Source organism: Ischnura elegans, chromosome 3, assembly GCF_921293095.1.
Source record: "Ischnura elegans chromosome 3, ioIscEleg1.1, whole genome shotgun sequence".
Classification (NCBI taxonomy): domain Eukaryota; kingdom Metazoa; phylum Arthropoda; class Insecta; order Odonata; family Coenagrionidae; genus Ischnura; species Ischnura elegans.
Genome location: NC_060248.1, coordinates 57,625,873 through 57,642,486, shown reverse-complemented (window position 1 = coordinate 57,642,486; position 16,614 = coordinate 57,625,873). Strand labels below are relative to the sequence as shown.

Below are 16,614 nucleotides of genomic sequence, written 5' to 3'. Positions count from 1 at the left end.
ATTCTTCATCTAAAGTCAATGTAACCTCATCGAAGATAGGACCGAAAAGGAAATATGTCGGCCAAATTCTGACCCCAAGACTAGATAAGCTCATCGCCCATATTCCCCGTTCAGTCTGGTCTGTGGTGCGGTAGAACGTGGGAGAAAAAAATCGTTTTCGGTGATCGACGGTGATAATTTTTGGTGACAGGATCACGTGACTGAGTATAAGAACAGCTATCTATGAATCGTCCACTCATTCTCAGACCACATTTGAACGAGACAGTTGGAGGAGCCGAAAATGTTTCGTCTCCTCGTCTTCTTGGCCTCGCTCTCAGGTATGCTTAGTCGATCTAATGTCTTTTTTTAGAGTTTCGTCCGAGAGACGAGATATATACAAGGTGAGCATAAAGTTTTACCCTGATTATAAAACTTATTGCCGAATAACCGTTTGGGATAATAATTTAAATTTGATAATGTCACATAGGTCAGTGTTACTAGTTTTTTTAGGAACAATTACGTTTGTCCTTTCTGGCAGCCTCCCCTTCCTTAATGTACTTCCGACTTCAATTCACAGTAAGGCATACTCCCTTTCATTCTATCTAAAAATCCTATTCCTTTTCTTCCTCTTCCTCGTTTACAGAACATTCTACCCCCTAACACTGTTTTCAACGTCCATTCCCCATTCAGTACTTCCTCCATCCGCACCCTCTGACTCCAACGTATGTCATCTAAAAGATGCCTCTCCTCACCCACCATGCCCAGCACTTCGTCGTTCCCTCTCCTCTCTCTCCACTTTACCTTCATCATTCTTCTCCGCACCCACATCTCGAACGCCCCCAATAAGCGACGGAGAGTAACAAGAACAAACAAGTAAGAAAGTGACTCTCATGCTTTAACGTGTGCCCCCTTGGTAGTTGGGATAATATCGAAGTGGTATTCCCGTTTCCGCTAGGTGTTTTGTAACACATGTTCTGTCACAGTACCCACAGCAGCCTGTATCCTAGCCTTTAGTTCGTCGATGTCAGCAACTGGTGTGGTTATGATTGTCCTTGATGTTGTCCCAGAAAAAAATGTATCATGTCAAACGGTTATTCTGATATTTTTTATAATCATGGCGAGACTTTAGGCTCATCCTGTATATCATTTTCACACAATTCAGAAAATCAATTTTTCCAGGTGATAGGGAATGGATACCCTCGAGGTTTAGTGTTTGTGTCAGCCGCAAACGCTCAATACTTTCCGAGATATTAGCGACGGAGTGTACAAGGAAAATATCTAAATTTGTGCAACCCGCAACACAACATTAGACGCTATTACGATGTATACGAACGACGACTAAATTTTTTTCAAATACACAACTCTATACGTCAAATAAAACGCTAAGCCGTGTTGCCCTTGCTGTCATAACTTCCAGTTAAAGAGCAGGCTAGCGCTCACCCCGGTTTTTTTTCTCTCACCTTTCATCCCCAAAGTTTCCGTCAATGGAGTGAATGACCCACTATCGGCGTCAAAATGATGTGCCGCTGTACTTTGAAAATTTATGTATGGGCTTCTGCGCGTGCTAAAATAATGACTAATACGAAATTTGAAAGAAAATTTTATTCTACATTTCGCTGTATTTTTTTATGAAAAATCAAAAATGTAGACACACCAGTGCAATAAGTGACTCCGCGCACCGTGAAATTAGCCGTTTTGTTAACTTCATGAAATTTGTAACTCAACCTAGGGAAAACTACTGCGTCTACAGCATTCATTTTCCACAATAAGTTGCACACGTATGTATAGAAGAGGAAAATGCTTATGCGTATTTTTGAACGCATGTTTTGTCGTTAATTAACGAATATTTTTAAACATTATCTAGTTCTACAGTTTAACCCGAAATAAGAAATAAAACTGATAGAATCACTTTTTAATTAAGTTTTCATTTTTCTATGATCCGTTCTCTATAAAAATGTTGATATTTGTAATTGTGAAGAAATTCTATTAATGCCATGTTGCCGAACGGGGCCGCTCCGGGCCATTGCCAGTTCGCGGAAAGCAAGGCTGTTCGTTTCAGCGAGGTGGGCGTGCTATTCCGTTGATCCTGCTCCCACCGCGAAACAAAGAAAACAAAGTACTCTACCAATTACTTGTACTTGTAAAGTATTTTTCTTCTACATTATATTAGCAATAAAACCGTTCTTCAAGCAGTAACAATAATCCATCTCTTATTAGCGACTTTATGAAACGTTATCCCTCCACCTTTAACGATAATGTAACAAACGTTATCTGATAGTCTTCCATTCAAAAAACACAGTGGGTATTATGCACCGCAGGATAAATGATTGCTACTTCCTAATACCGCGGATTTCGGATCATGACATGGGAACATAGCAATCAATATATACGTATACATAAAACTAAATAGCATTTTGATCTTGACTCAACCTGATATTGACTGAGCCTGAAAATAAATAAGGTTAAAGATCTCGTTTATTTTCTTCACCTAATTTCTGTACCTAAACTCAGTTTAGAAAAAAGAAATCAATCGTATCCCTCGGCTTCTCACCCATTCAATTATGAAAGGGTGGTTTCCTGTCATTTTTTTATTGCCTAAATCGAAAGATTATTACTCCTGGAGTACGCATTTCACGCTCTTAGATTTTCGAATGACGATATCTATTTTTCGCGATTAAAAGAAAAGTGAAAATTTTCAAGAGAAAATAGAGAGAGAATATAAAAATTTAAGAATTGACCATTGCCATTCGTCCAAACTGGGATTTCTAAAACCAAATAAATTGTACATTATGAATACACTAACGGTGGGTAACGAATCGCAATCAATGCCTTTCGTTTTCTTCGATGAAGGAAGCTACCCTATTGCACATCTTAAAAATTCCCACGACCTCCTGAAGTATTGCAGATTCCTTCAGAAACATCCTGTATAATGCAACTCACTCGTTGAAAATGGAGCTCATGTATGAGTGACTAAATTAGACTTAATATGGAGAAAATACTCACGAATTTTATAATTTCCCTCGGCAGCGATTGGACTAAAGGTTACTTTTGGAAATAAGTGTAGTTTCATAAGAATCTGCGAATCCACGAGTGACCTTTCAAGCGCGCTTTGAACATTTCACAGACGATAATTAGTCAATGAATACATGATGGTGAATTTAGCGCTGAGCTCCAACCTATTATGCAACCGAAGTCCCATTGTCTCCCATGGATTAAGTGACTTGAGAGGACAAGGCCGTATGGGTTGCCATCTCCGAAAGTATCATGAGACAGCTGCACAGTGCGCAAACAACGCGAGGAGGAATGTCAGCTCAACCTGGCAGAGATATTATAAATGAAAATATTCCTAATTTGAGTAAATACTCGAAGAGAGTGGGAAAACTTTATCATGACAATGAATAATCAGTCTCTAAATTCGTCTAAACTGAACTCGTTCTCAATTTTTTTATTATCAATTATCATATAGAATTTTAATGAAATAAAACTGTATTTTCCGCTCCTAGACGCGTCACTTACTGCATCTCGCGGCGGAAAATCGACGGCTTCAACCCTTCAACGCACTCTTGGAGAGCTTGGGCGCAATTTTTGTTGCTGTTTACACTGTAGAGACCATTTAATTCATTCAATCGGATCTTCTTGAAAGAGTTAATGGAAATAAACTCCAATAACGTCACCAACTTATGATAAGTGGGCGGAAACTTTCGCATATTTTCTAAATTACAGAGAATAGGTGAATGTGGAAGTTTGTTTTTCGTCGTTCCTTAAATTTCCTTCCATGCATCGAATTTTTTCAATGAATAAGGGTTTCGAGTCTAACAACGTTAGACCCCATTTAAAAAATACTGTTGATGTGAGAATTTCATTCGGTATTATTCACGAGATCGTAAAATTCACGCATACCTTGCCGGTTTTTCTCTCACCTTTCACCCCCAATCCTTCCATGACTGGCGCGAATGACCTCGCTTGTCGATTGCCTCACCTAAATATCCTACGTGGAATGCATGTGTAAAATCGCATCGTTAGAAAAACACACTGACATTAGTAGTTATGAAGTCTTAGAGTTAACGTAGAGCACTACTTTCACTTCAATTCAGTGTAACACTTCATCCTGGATTGTAGCGCATAATTTTGCCTGTTTCTTGTGTGTGAGTGGGTCACTGGCGTAAGCGGAAGTTTCGCAGACCTGAATGCGTGAGTGATTGAGACCCTCGCGATCCTTAGAGCAAATCTTCAAGGTGAGTAAGTGAGCTGCGCGATAGTTTTGTTTCTTAGTGATTTAGCTTGATTTCCGTGTATTACCCTGAATGCCCCTCCCCATTTCAGCCTTGTAACTTCCCATCCCCCACTTTCCCCACCAAAGAGTACGGCCTTGGGGAATTTATTTTCTTTCAAATGGATTTCAGCAACTGAACAACACACAAGGATAGTTTTTTCCATTAGTATAGTGTATTGTTTTATATCCGAACTGAATAAATCATAAAAATGTATACGAATACACTTTAAAGTTTCTGTGAAACATATTATATAACTAATGTTATTTTATTTCCAGTGATCGTGAGTGCGGAGAACAGAGGAACATCGCTCCCGTTTCCATTCGTGACTCTTCCACCATTTGCCCCGACCTATGATTCCGTAAAGAATTTGGAATGCAAGAATCACGCGCTCACCTACCTCAAAGAACTTCACGAGTTGAAGCTCTGGGCCGTACAAAGTACGTCATATAAATGTGGTTATTTCACCTATGAGATTATGGGACGGTGTTTTTTCAGTTATTCCCTGAAATACCTGATGAGAAAAAAAGGTATCTCTGAAACATAAAACCGAATAATATTATACTATCATACATTAGTGATTCATCCTGTAAAATATGCCTAACTACTCTAATTTAATACTTAATTACCTAATACATAATGAAATTAATTTATAATCCCGTTCATTCTAAGCATTAATGGCCTGCTATAACGTAATAAAGAAGAATAGGTATGCTTAATTTTAACTCGTATCTAGTGAGACGGGTCGAATCATGCACCGCGACTAACTCTGAAAGTATTTTCCGCCCTCGCAGTGTACGACGCCTCAGGGAAGATAGCTTCGGGTGTGATGCAAGGGAACGTAAACTGGCTTGGGAATGATCGGCAGTGTCTCCAAGTGACATCCAGGCCCGAGGCCGCCAAAGACGATCCGGAAAACATCCGAGGGCAGTACTGTAGCTTTCGGATTTTCGCTGACCCAAGGGATAAGGATTCGAGTAGCAGCGGAGATCTGAAGGAAATCTACGACCACATCCACGCCAACGACATGATGAAGGATAACATTGATGATGTGAGTATTGTTTTTGCTTTGATCCTTCTGACAAGTTAAGAGGCATGAGAAACTGACATCCACCCGTTTGTAACTTAGCATCGTATTAACCGCCGTAAAAAATGTTACAGGCTTGACTTGGTGGAAATGCGATTTATAAATGAATATTCCCCTTGCAGAGACTTAAATGATAAAAACTAAAAATAGTAGATACTTTTAACACTTTACTTAAAACTATACTACCGACCATGGTTTTGACACTCTATGACCTTGTTCTATACCTCGAAAATGACATAGAATGTCGATATCATGGTGGGTAAGGGAGTTTTACATTTCAGTGTGGAAATTATCATTTGTAGTTTTTATCAGGGGTAAAAACCGCCGTCGATATTTATTCTATTGTGGACGAAAAATGAATTGATTAAAAATAGCTCACATATGGGTGTATGCCGCGTGTCGTAAAGGAGATAGCCCCGACGTTTCGCGACCGACTATGTCGACCGACATTCCGGAGATCTGAAGGAAATCTACGTCCACATCCACGCCAATGACATGACGAAGAATGACATCGACGATGTGAGTATTATTTTTGCTTTGATCCTTCTGACAAGTTAAGAGGCATGAGAAACTGACATCCACCCGTTGGTAACTTAGCGTCGTAGAAACCACCGTATAAAATGTTACAGGCTTGGCTTGGTGGAAATGCGATATATATTTTAATATTATCCTTACAGAGACTTAAATGATAAAAACTAAAAATAGTAGATAATTTTCACACTTTATTTAAAACTATACTACCAACCGTGGTTTTGACACTCTATGACCTTGAAAATATCATAGAATGTCGAAATCATGGTGTTTAGGAGAGTTTTACATTTAAGGGTGGAAATTATCATTTGTAGTTTTTATCATGGGTAAAAACCGCCGTCGATATTTCTTCTGTTGTGGACGAAAAATGAATTGTTTTCAGCTGGCGATGAGTAGTTCAGCTTCTATCATCATCTACTGGCAGGTCCCAAACACCTAAGTTTTCTCCACCTCCTCCAGTCCAAGGCTTCCTCCTTGGTTGCCTCATTCCGTCTTTTTAACCTTCCTCTGTCATCTTCAGCCTTCTTCTTCCTCTTTTATCCTTCCACTATTCCCTCAACTGCTGTATTTAAAATCTCCTTCCCTCTTAAAATATTCCCAACCGATTCCCCTTTCTTTTTTGTATATTTCTCAATAAACTTCTTTCCTCCTCAAATCTATCCAGCACTTCCTCATTCCTCACTTTACTCATCCACTTGAGTGGTGAAATTCTGCCCAAGGACAGAATTTCACCACTACTCTCCGAAAGCGTGTACAAAGTGCCATGCTCTTGCGGTAAATGGTACATTGGTGAAACATGCAGAGCGCTGAACACCCGTATAAGCGAACACCGAAGAGCGACCAGAAACAAACAGTTCAAAGCCTCTGCCATCGCGGAGCACGCCTGGAGTGAATCCGGACATTCAATTTTATTTGACGACGCCAAAATGATTGCGAGAGAAGACAAGTACTTCCCGAGAATAATAAGAGAGGCCATTGAAATAGTCAAAAGACCAGCGAACTTTAACAGGGAGGATGGCTATCCTTTGCACAGCGCGTGGAAAAGGCATATTCAACGCAAATACGAGGACGTTCCCTGATTGGTCGAAAGAAATCCACCGAATTGGCGCCAAAAATTGACTATATAAGAGAGGACTAAAAGCTTCACTTCATCCTTCACCTGAGGACGCTGGCAGGAGAGCTGGCGAAACTGTTGTGGTTCTTCGACAACGGACGCGGATGCAGCCCGAAAGAATGCTGAACTCAAGTAATCACCGCGGAAACCTTCGTACGAACAATTATGAGAGTTATTCACTGTAACATTTCATTGCGCGGTTTTTCAAACATTTTTTTATTTGTTAAGCCTTGCTACCATTTCTTCAAATCCCAATAATTGTTTTTTTGCATCGCTCATACGGTATATTCTTAAAATTATTTATTCAGAGTAGCACATGATATTTATATGTATTTTCTTTCTTTAATATTATAGGTTTATCCTAGAGCAAAATAAACTATGAATATAGTAAAGTAAGATATAACGTAATGAAATATTAAATAAGGCAATATAAAAAAAGAAAAATTTCTAAAATAGATCAAGGACTTATATTGTTTTAATGTCACTGCTAGCATCGACGGATTCGGTATACTTCTGAAAAAATAAAGAAGAGGTAATGTTTAAGGTGCTTCTCCACTTTATGCTTTTATTGCCTTAACTTAAAAAATATATATTTTAAATAACTGATGGTCTAAAAGATGCGATATATGTTATGTTTATTTATATCTGACTTCAAATGAAAAGTAAAGGTGTTTTGCATTCCGCGAAGGCGTTGAAGAAAGTAATGAATCGGCCAACAAAACAACGATCTCATTCCTCCACGGCCTGCCGGTGATACCGCAATTTTCGTGCGGATTTTGAATGGAGACGCCCATTATTTAATTTAACTTTATCCTGCCTAGAAACTTTGCTATTCTAATGCTTTTTCTTCTTATAATTTCCAATTCCCCGAACCCGCAGCATTATCTACTTCACATCTTTTCAGCTTAACGAATCAATCGTTAAATGAAGACTATACAAGTATATAGTTTTTTGTTGGCAAGTATCTAATTTTGTCTATCATTTTTATTTTTTGTTGTTATCAAAACTTTCAATTGTAACCAGACTTCTCTTTCTCTCTTGGGTTGGGTTCGTGGGTTGCCTGCGGTCGTTGGTGAGAAAAATAACGAAATGAAACAGACTTTACTTTTCAAATCTAGTTATATTAAAGCCTATACTGGATACCATCAACAAGACTCTGGTAAGCTTGAACAACAGGAAAAATAGAATCCCGGTAGTTATCCAGGTGCCCGACTCCCACAAAGAAGCCTCTCCTTCGTCCTTGCACTGCTCCCGCTTGCACCTTCCCCCGGTCCAAGAACCCTCCATGTAGGGTTCTTTCCCAGTCTGTGCCGTCCGTCCTCCCTGTCGCTGTGTCTGCTTCTTTTTTTTTGTTCGTATTCCGGCCGCTGGCGCTGTCAGTCCATGAGCGAGCACCAAATTGGTCATACATCGTATTCGTATATATTCGTATATATCCATCGCATCGTATCATATTCGTATATATCCGAACGAACCAATTTTACTTATATTTTTGTTAACCTGGTATTGAATATATCATTGCGCGGTTGTCCAAACCTTTTTTTTATATTTTTAAAGCCTTTCCACGATTTTTTCAAAGACGAATATTTATTTTTTGTATCGCTCATATGGCATATTTTGTCAAAATAATATTTTTTTTAGAGTACAACATTATATGTATGTGTATTTTCTTTCTTTAATATTGTAGGTTTATCCTAGAGCAAAATAAATATTAATTCACTAATCCATTCAAACCCCCAGGGCATCATTTTCTTCCCCAGTGTCACGCCCCTGTCCATGGGCGTGTGTGTCCCGCACTCGTGCACGCTGGAAGACGTCGAGGGGGCGCTCGCGGAGTGGCTGGCCCCGCTCAACTCCACCGTCAAACTGCGACTGAGCACCACGCAAACCTCCTGCACGCTAGGAGATCGCGACCTCACCCGACCACAGGGAGTGATGTGAGTGGAAAACTAGGGGATGTATTCCAGATATCACTCAAGGCTCGATCATGAATCAAACTCGACTCGGTTGTGACGTTAATATCTCAGGAACTCACTCGAGTCCCAAAGTTCCTTCGCACTGAACTTCTCAAGGTCTGGTAGCACGATGCCCTGATCCGTGCGAGCTAATTTCGTGCATGATTTTTGTGAACCCGAACGGAACATGTACGAAAGTACGAACCAAATTAGAACAGGATATCTCGAAATCCAGGGATCCATATATTTCGAAGAAAATATTTTGATGAATCCAAAAATTTCTTCGAGAAAAACGACTGCTTTAAGGCCTTGTTTACATGGCACATAAACCCGTACGAGTTTATTCCTAAATTGATGAACGATTTTGGAGGGCCGGAATGATAAATTGCTCAAACAAATTTGGAACAGGTTCAATTTTCTGTGCATGCATTCACACAAGTTGGTTAGTTACACGGTGCATTATAACGTTAATTCATTAACTCTAACGAGTAGAAGTACCGCATAACCACGCCTAACACTCGCAACCCCGTTGCGAAAAGTCAACGTTAAATCCTAAATAAATTTTTTCACAGCGACTTTCACAAATTAGTATTTCCAGTTTTCCTAATAGTATTTGTGTCACCATTCACACTTCCTAAAGGTAACAAAAACGTTAATAACATTGAGACATAAATGACATTTTTTGGGATGATTAATGAAAATCGTTTTTGCACCTACAGGTTATTCTCCCTGGCTATGACACTCGTCGGCATAATGGGAGCGGTTTATGAAAAAAGGAAGGAGAAAAAAGGCGAAGATCCTAAAAGAGGAGGTAAGAATTATGTTAAAAGTATTAGGAACATGTTTTACGCAAACCGATGTCAAATGTATTAACAAAACCTAACAATATTCTAGATGGCCTCAGTAATAATAAGGTATGTTCCAAAAGTGAAAAAAAGTCCAAAATAAGCCGAGAAAAGATAATAATTTCAAACGATAAACATTTTAGGCCCAAATATTATCCCTGAATGTTTTACTAAAGCATTTATTAGCTTCATATGTTCCTACCTGATATAATTATCCTTAAATTAATATGAAATTATTCAATTATTTCGAATAGCGAAAACATTGTGTATTGATCTACTTTTACAAGATTACAAGTTGGTCTTACTATGCTGTAACCAAGAAAAGTTAACCAAATTAGCTGGAAATCCATTGAATATATAATTTCCTTCCGTTAGAGCTTGGGAATAAGACGTAGATAATAATGATACTAAGAATACAATTTTCCGTGAAAATAATATTCGGGTTCAGCAGAAATTGTTATTCGCTATGATGGACTTGGACTAAGGGTTTCTTCTATTCGACCTTTATATTGGTAAGGAACAAACTGAGAACAGTTGTTAAACTCCACAATTGCAACAAAACGACCTCCATCTTACTTAGATAATGTTTTTGGGGTGAATGACAATTCCAATAGCATTCCTCATTTAATTCCATTTTGGTTGAGCAACGATATGATACTACCTTACTTCATAAATGCTCTCAAATTAGAATTAAAATTATAACCATATTTCATTATAACCTATTTAATACCATGCCATGAGCACGAATTATAATAAAAATTATTATAATCTGAAATAAAACTCTTTTGAAGAAATGTTTTTCCGGCCCCTTCAAATCATCATAATTACACTCACAATCAGGCAGAAACTTTACGCGCTCAGTGATATACGAACTTTGCCATTTGAGTTACCATAATGTCCTCCAATACGGCTGACCAATCACCTTCCTTAATTAATTTAAAAATTTACTCATTTCTATTAAGCGAAGAAAATTCAAATATTTAAGTTTTTGTTGGCAAAACCTTTAAAACACAACAACCTACAACACTAACACATGATTTCGTCACGCCCTGAAAGAATAGATAAAGATATGGAATGAAATTTTACGTCTCCTACCCGCCATAAACGTCCAATTTCCATTTACCCATACGTCTCTAAACAAAAGGAAATAATTTAATCGGATACTCGAAATATTTTCTGAATTCGCCTCCGCAAATTTTTCAAGTCAATCGATGCCTTTCTTCAATATGCTGTATAACACTATACACTTAACACCGAAATACATGAGAGAAATGGAAACGAGAGGAATGAGAGAAGAGGTTCGTTATGACGGAGAGATACGGAAGCTCAGCCATAAATAACCTGTTTTGAAAGAAGGCCTGTCTCTTCCCCAAAGTATGCTGGCAGTGAAGCTCCACCGAGTTATCTCCTACATGGCTACCGACTTTTCCAGGCACGAGTCGTAGCCCATCCTCAAGGCAAAACGAACCTTGAGAATGGTGTACGACTCGTATCCTGAAACGTCGGCAGCCATGGAGAAGATTTCCCGGTGGAGAACCCGTGCATCCTAATTTTTTTTTTCCAAAAATGATTTCAACCCAGGGATGGCAGAAAAAAGATTTTTTTTCGAAATATGTCCACATACAACTTGAATTTGGGAACAATCCCTATCACGCTAATTTATTCATTTTTTTCTTTTCACAGGTGTATTAGTTCGAATCTTCCTCGCATTCTCTTTCAGGTCTAATATGAGAACTTTGCTGGACACCTCTACGCCAAAGGATGAGTTAAGTTGTTTGAATGGATTACGGACAATATTATCCTTCATATTGTACTTTTTACACAGAGGGTTGATCATAGTAGCTGTTAGCGTAGCCAACAGGAACGAAATGGCCGAGGTAAGCTCATATTCCTCTTTTCACACATAACAAGAAAATAATACTCTAAGAACCATTTCGATAATATTGATTTTTGAAATTTGTATAATTTGAAAAATTACACCAAGCCGTTGAGTCGATGAAAGCCGAAGTTATTCTCTGGTTACTCTTATCGTACGCAAGTAATGCAAATTTGATTAACTTTTTACATGTATATTATACGGTGACAGACAGTCACAGTACTTACTAGTCTTCAGCAAGGAAGGCAAGTGAAACGAAGATTTTTCTCATCCGGTGTGTCTCTAATTATTTCCTCGAGCTGTTTATACACCTCATCTACTTCTTCCTCTCTATGATTGCTAGTGGGCATGTAAATTTTATCCGCCACGAGGTTGGTGTGCCGCGCCTCAATTTCTACCACCACAATCCTATCGCTCACCTGGTCTATAACGACCACACGCTTACCCATCTTCCCGTTACATACTAAAGTTACCCCTCGCTGGCTTTCCTCCCCTCCGGTACATATAACTCTATAACCATCACTCCAATGTTCCCCCCAATCCCTCCACATCACCTCGCATAATCCTAAGATATCTATCCTCCCTTTATCCATTTCCCTTTTTATATTTTCTAGTTTACCCGCCCTCATCATTGTCCTCACATAAGTTGTCCATACATTCATCGAATCCTTCATCTTCTCCATCCTCTTGGTTATCTTATCCTCTTCCTTGGATGCTGCCGCTGATGCTGAAAAAAATGATGACATGTCTCTGAAAGGATTTCGCATGATATGGACCCCAAGGACCTCGCTGCCACCTACGACACCCGCCCTAAGGACTGGGACCGCGATTCCATCCGAGGCTACTTCGATCAAACTCCATGTTTTCAGGGAAGAGATAGTTGGTAGGGTTTCCCACTTCCATTCCAACAGTGTTTTTTTACGTGATACCATCACGTAAACCAACTTTCGTCTGGCTCCTACCCTTCGACCTATCTGGGTGGCCCTACCGGGAATAATTCCGCCAGCAGAGCTCTAGGAGTCATAGGAACGAGCAAGCCTTTCCACTACGACAAGGTTATAGTCCAAGGGAAGGGTGACATACGTTAGAGAGGTTAAAATATTGAACTCAAAAATCAAATGGCCGGTTTGCGTCCACCGTTATCCTGTCAATGGTAAAAATATGAGTGCCCCATGCATTTAATGGCGGTAGGCCGAACATCTACTTCATTCAACCATACTTCGTACTCGGCGCGTGGGTGGAAACTAAACTATTCGAAGGTGAAGCACGTGGTCCCTCCGGTGCGGAATATTATCTGCGTTTCGTTTCGTACCAGAGTTTTAGTTTAGTTTCGACCCGAATGAGTTGTGACTCCGATGTCGTTTCGAGCCTAAGTTAAGCTCCCTGGGCTTAAATCCATTTCGTTCTATTTTTTCATTTCCTTCCTAGGAACGAAACCATTGAATTTTTACTGGTTTTGGCTTTCGTCTAGTTTCCTTTGCCCTGGTCGTAAGTTCCGTGGGAGCCATCGTGACAGTTGGAAAAATTATTTTCGGTACATATCATAAATTTTAAAATACAAAATGATTTTTGGGGATACACTACAAATTTTCTCAAATCGTTCAATAAAATTCTTAATTTTTATCGATGTAAAATTTTCAAATATTCAAACAAAACAACATATAAAAGAGTAGTAATCTAGGTCAAAGATGGTATCATGCACGGATGAGGTACATAAAAACATCGTCAGTACAAAAATAAGTTGGTAAATCATTTTTTTAAATCTTAAACCACAATGGCCCGTATTTTGTATCCAACTTTGAAAGTAGAAATGGTTAGCGATTCGCTATAATTTGTTGAAATTTTGAAAAAACAATTGGAAAGACTTTTTCGAAACTCGACCAACTTTGATCCCGTTCAAAGCTTATACAAACGATATTTATAACATACCTTGAACCATGCGACTGCTCCAATTCATTGACAACAAATGCTTGAGAAGAGAAAAATAAGAGGGCTAAAATTGACATTGTTATGATTTTAACGCGTCATTTTCGATTTATGAAGAGTTTTCCGTTCCACTTTTCAATCACCTACGTATTTTCCTTCATTACCCTCCTACCACTTGGTACGTGATGGCTTCGCTATTACCACAGCTTCCTGCCACCTAGCCTAACAGAAAACCCATATCCAACCTGTTAATGCTATCACATAATAGTGAGGAACTACATGCATGAAATATTAGTTGCAGATTAACTTTAAAGTGGCACAGAATTTGACACATACTTATATTTACAACCACTACAAAGGGGATTCCTTATAGGAGGCCCAATTCCAAGGAAGATTACGGTCGTATTTTCATCGTTTTTCAAATTAGTCCGCGGCGCGGTGATGAGTGCAATGCGATCCGCTCATTTCCGATATATTTTACAGTAAAATTTTTGTGATTGCGAGGAATAGCATTTTAGGCTTTATGTATTCGATAGATCACATTACCAGGCATATAAATTTCGGTTAACACACCTACTTATACCTTATTTACCCGTGAATATATTATCAATGTTTCTGTCAGCGACGCGAGTGGCCACTTTTGTAAACCCATTTAAATGCGCGGTGGTTGAGAACACATTTAGAGACCGAATTAAGGATACTATTTGGTAATATTCGTGACCAGTACATTCAATGAGAGACTTAGTAAATAATGTAATCGGCTATCTGTATCATATTGCCATGATGTTTCCAATTATAGAGCTCCTAAAAATACATTTCTTTTAGGCTCAGACCTTCCCTCAATTGCAATATTGAAATGGGCATTTATTAAAGATCCTAACAATATCCTGTAACTGCAAATAAATTACTAAATACATGATAAACAGCGCTACCTTTTTACTTTCTTTACGTTTTCATAATTCATTATGATTTTATTTTCAGTGGATGCAGGGGCCTAAAAGTATGATACTGCGATCTTTCTGGATTTACGTCGACACGTTTGTGGTTATGAGTGGCCTTCTCACGTCGTTTTATACTGTGAAGCGTTTGCAGGAGGGTAGAAAACTTAATATTCTGAAAATGTATATTCGACGCTATATCAAGTAAGTAAGGACCTTTTACTACATTATGATAAGGAAAATTTTCCGTAAAAACTATGAATAACAAATGGTTAAAGTTTGCCAATGAATTAATTCATGAATTTGATTAAATTATTATAGTTTAAGAGGAATTTCATTTCATTTATCTTCAAAGTCGAATATTACAATGGTATTTGGAGAAAGTTGTGATGTTTGTCGCATATTAAATAGGTTGCCATTCCCTTCGGTAAATGATGCGAGCGATTCATTTTTGCACAGAGTTTAACTCCCTCAAGTGTGAGCTTAGTGAGTAAATGAGTAGTTTCAGTCTTATCCATCTCTTGTGGAGATGTTAGCGTCATTTCCACCATTGATGGGACGGTTTGAATTTTGGGTAGGACTGCCGACAGTTTGGCTTTAAAGTGCCCGGGAACCCCACTTTGAGCAAAATTCAATCGCACCAATCATCAGCTGAAAGAAATACCAATGATTGATAAAATAAGTCAGCAAACCCTGCGATCAAATATATATCTTTATAAAACTGAACCGTACCGAAAATTTGAGGTAAGAGCCTCAGAAAATATCCTAGTTCGACTTTCATCTATTAATTTTTCCAACTTATCATAACTTAATGATTTCACTGAACAGATCCAATGATGAAGATCCAATGATTATGAAGGAGATGTCAATGTCCATTTGCCATTGATGGGACGATTAGATTTCTGGGTAGGGTTGGCGACCGTTTGGCTATAAAGGGAACCTCAAGTCGTGCAGAATTTAATTGTAGTCAGCATCTCCTGAAAGTAATATCAATGATTGATAGAAGAAGTTGCCAAAACTTAAAAGAAAAAACATTGATAAGGCTATAACTAAACCATATAGAAATTCTGAGGCAAGAGCCTTAGAAGCTGAAGTTTGCGTGTTCGAGTCCCGTATCGGTAAATCACACCTGTGGAGAGCTTGAATGTTTCTGATCGTGCATTGTTATTTGTTGTAGCCCCTCCCCCCGAACCTCGATATATAGGCCAACTATTTTTGTTTTCAGGGTGATGAATATAAGTAAATAAGGTAATTTAAATAGGATTTTACGGATCCAGTCACTTGTGAGCTAACTTTACACGATATTTTCGGTAGTTTTTGTAATAACGAAATTAAAATCATGAATGGCTTTTGAAATTTAATCACTTATTTGAAATTTCATTAAATATATGGAACAATTGATGAAAGAAAATTCTCCGTGCGCATTTTAGTTATGAACCTATCATTCGATACTCAAACTTAATGGTAAAAATCTTTGTCTCTCTACAGAATGACGCCACTTTTTGTAATGAGTGCCTTGACCGGTCTCAGCGCTTTGCAGCTTTTTTCTTCGGAAGGTCATTACTCAAGGCTGGTGCATCATTTCATTTCTTGCTGCGAAGAAGCTTGGTTGAACGTTCTAACTTACACAAACACCCCCAGGGGTCTACAAAGAATGGTGGGTTTATATGTCTCAAGAAGTATTCTGCAATGTACAAAATTCCTGTGTGGATTAATTTCATGCCTCTTAATTCATTTACATTTCAGTGCTACCTACTATCACATCAATTGGAAACTGACATGCATATGTACATTTTATCACCGTTTATAGTTCTACTTTTATGGAAAATGGGAAAATATAGTATCCTGCCTCTCAGCCTCATTATCGCAGCATTGTCCGCTTTAAAGGTGTATAAACTATATACCCTTGGATTGGGCACTGTCCTATACTTTGGAATTTCGTGAGTAGAAGTGAAGTTTTCGCAAGATATTAAAATGATAAACCATCTTGTTGTTATTGACGATTTTTACTTTTTCCTAGTTTTGTTTGTTGGCAGTTGCGTAACTATTGGGGGGTAAGGGGATAGATACCCCCCCAAAGATCAGAGAAATG

General features: G+C 38.5%; 1 protein-coding gene across 1 annotated transcript in view; it reads left to right on the top strand.

The window, feature by feature from the left end:
- Positions 1-16,614, top strand: part of LOC124155847 (nose resistant to fluoxetine protein 6-like) — a 56,691-nt gene that overhangs the window by 32,922 nt on the left and 7,155 nt on the right. Inside the window, exons 5-9 of the mRNA XM_046529997.1 lie at positions 9,657-9,748; positions 11,466-11,659; positions 14,566-14,726; positions 16,011-16,179; positions 16,269-16,462. Of these exons, the coding sequence (XP_046385953.1) occupies positions 9,657-9,748; positions 11,466-11,659; positions 14,566-14,726; positions 16,011-16,179; positions 16,269-16,462 (810 nt within the window). The remainder of the gene's footprint in view (positions 1-9,656; positions 9,749-11,465; positions 11,660-14,565; positions 14,727-16,010; positions 16,180-16,268; positions 16,463-16,614) is intronic.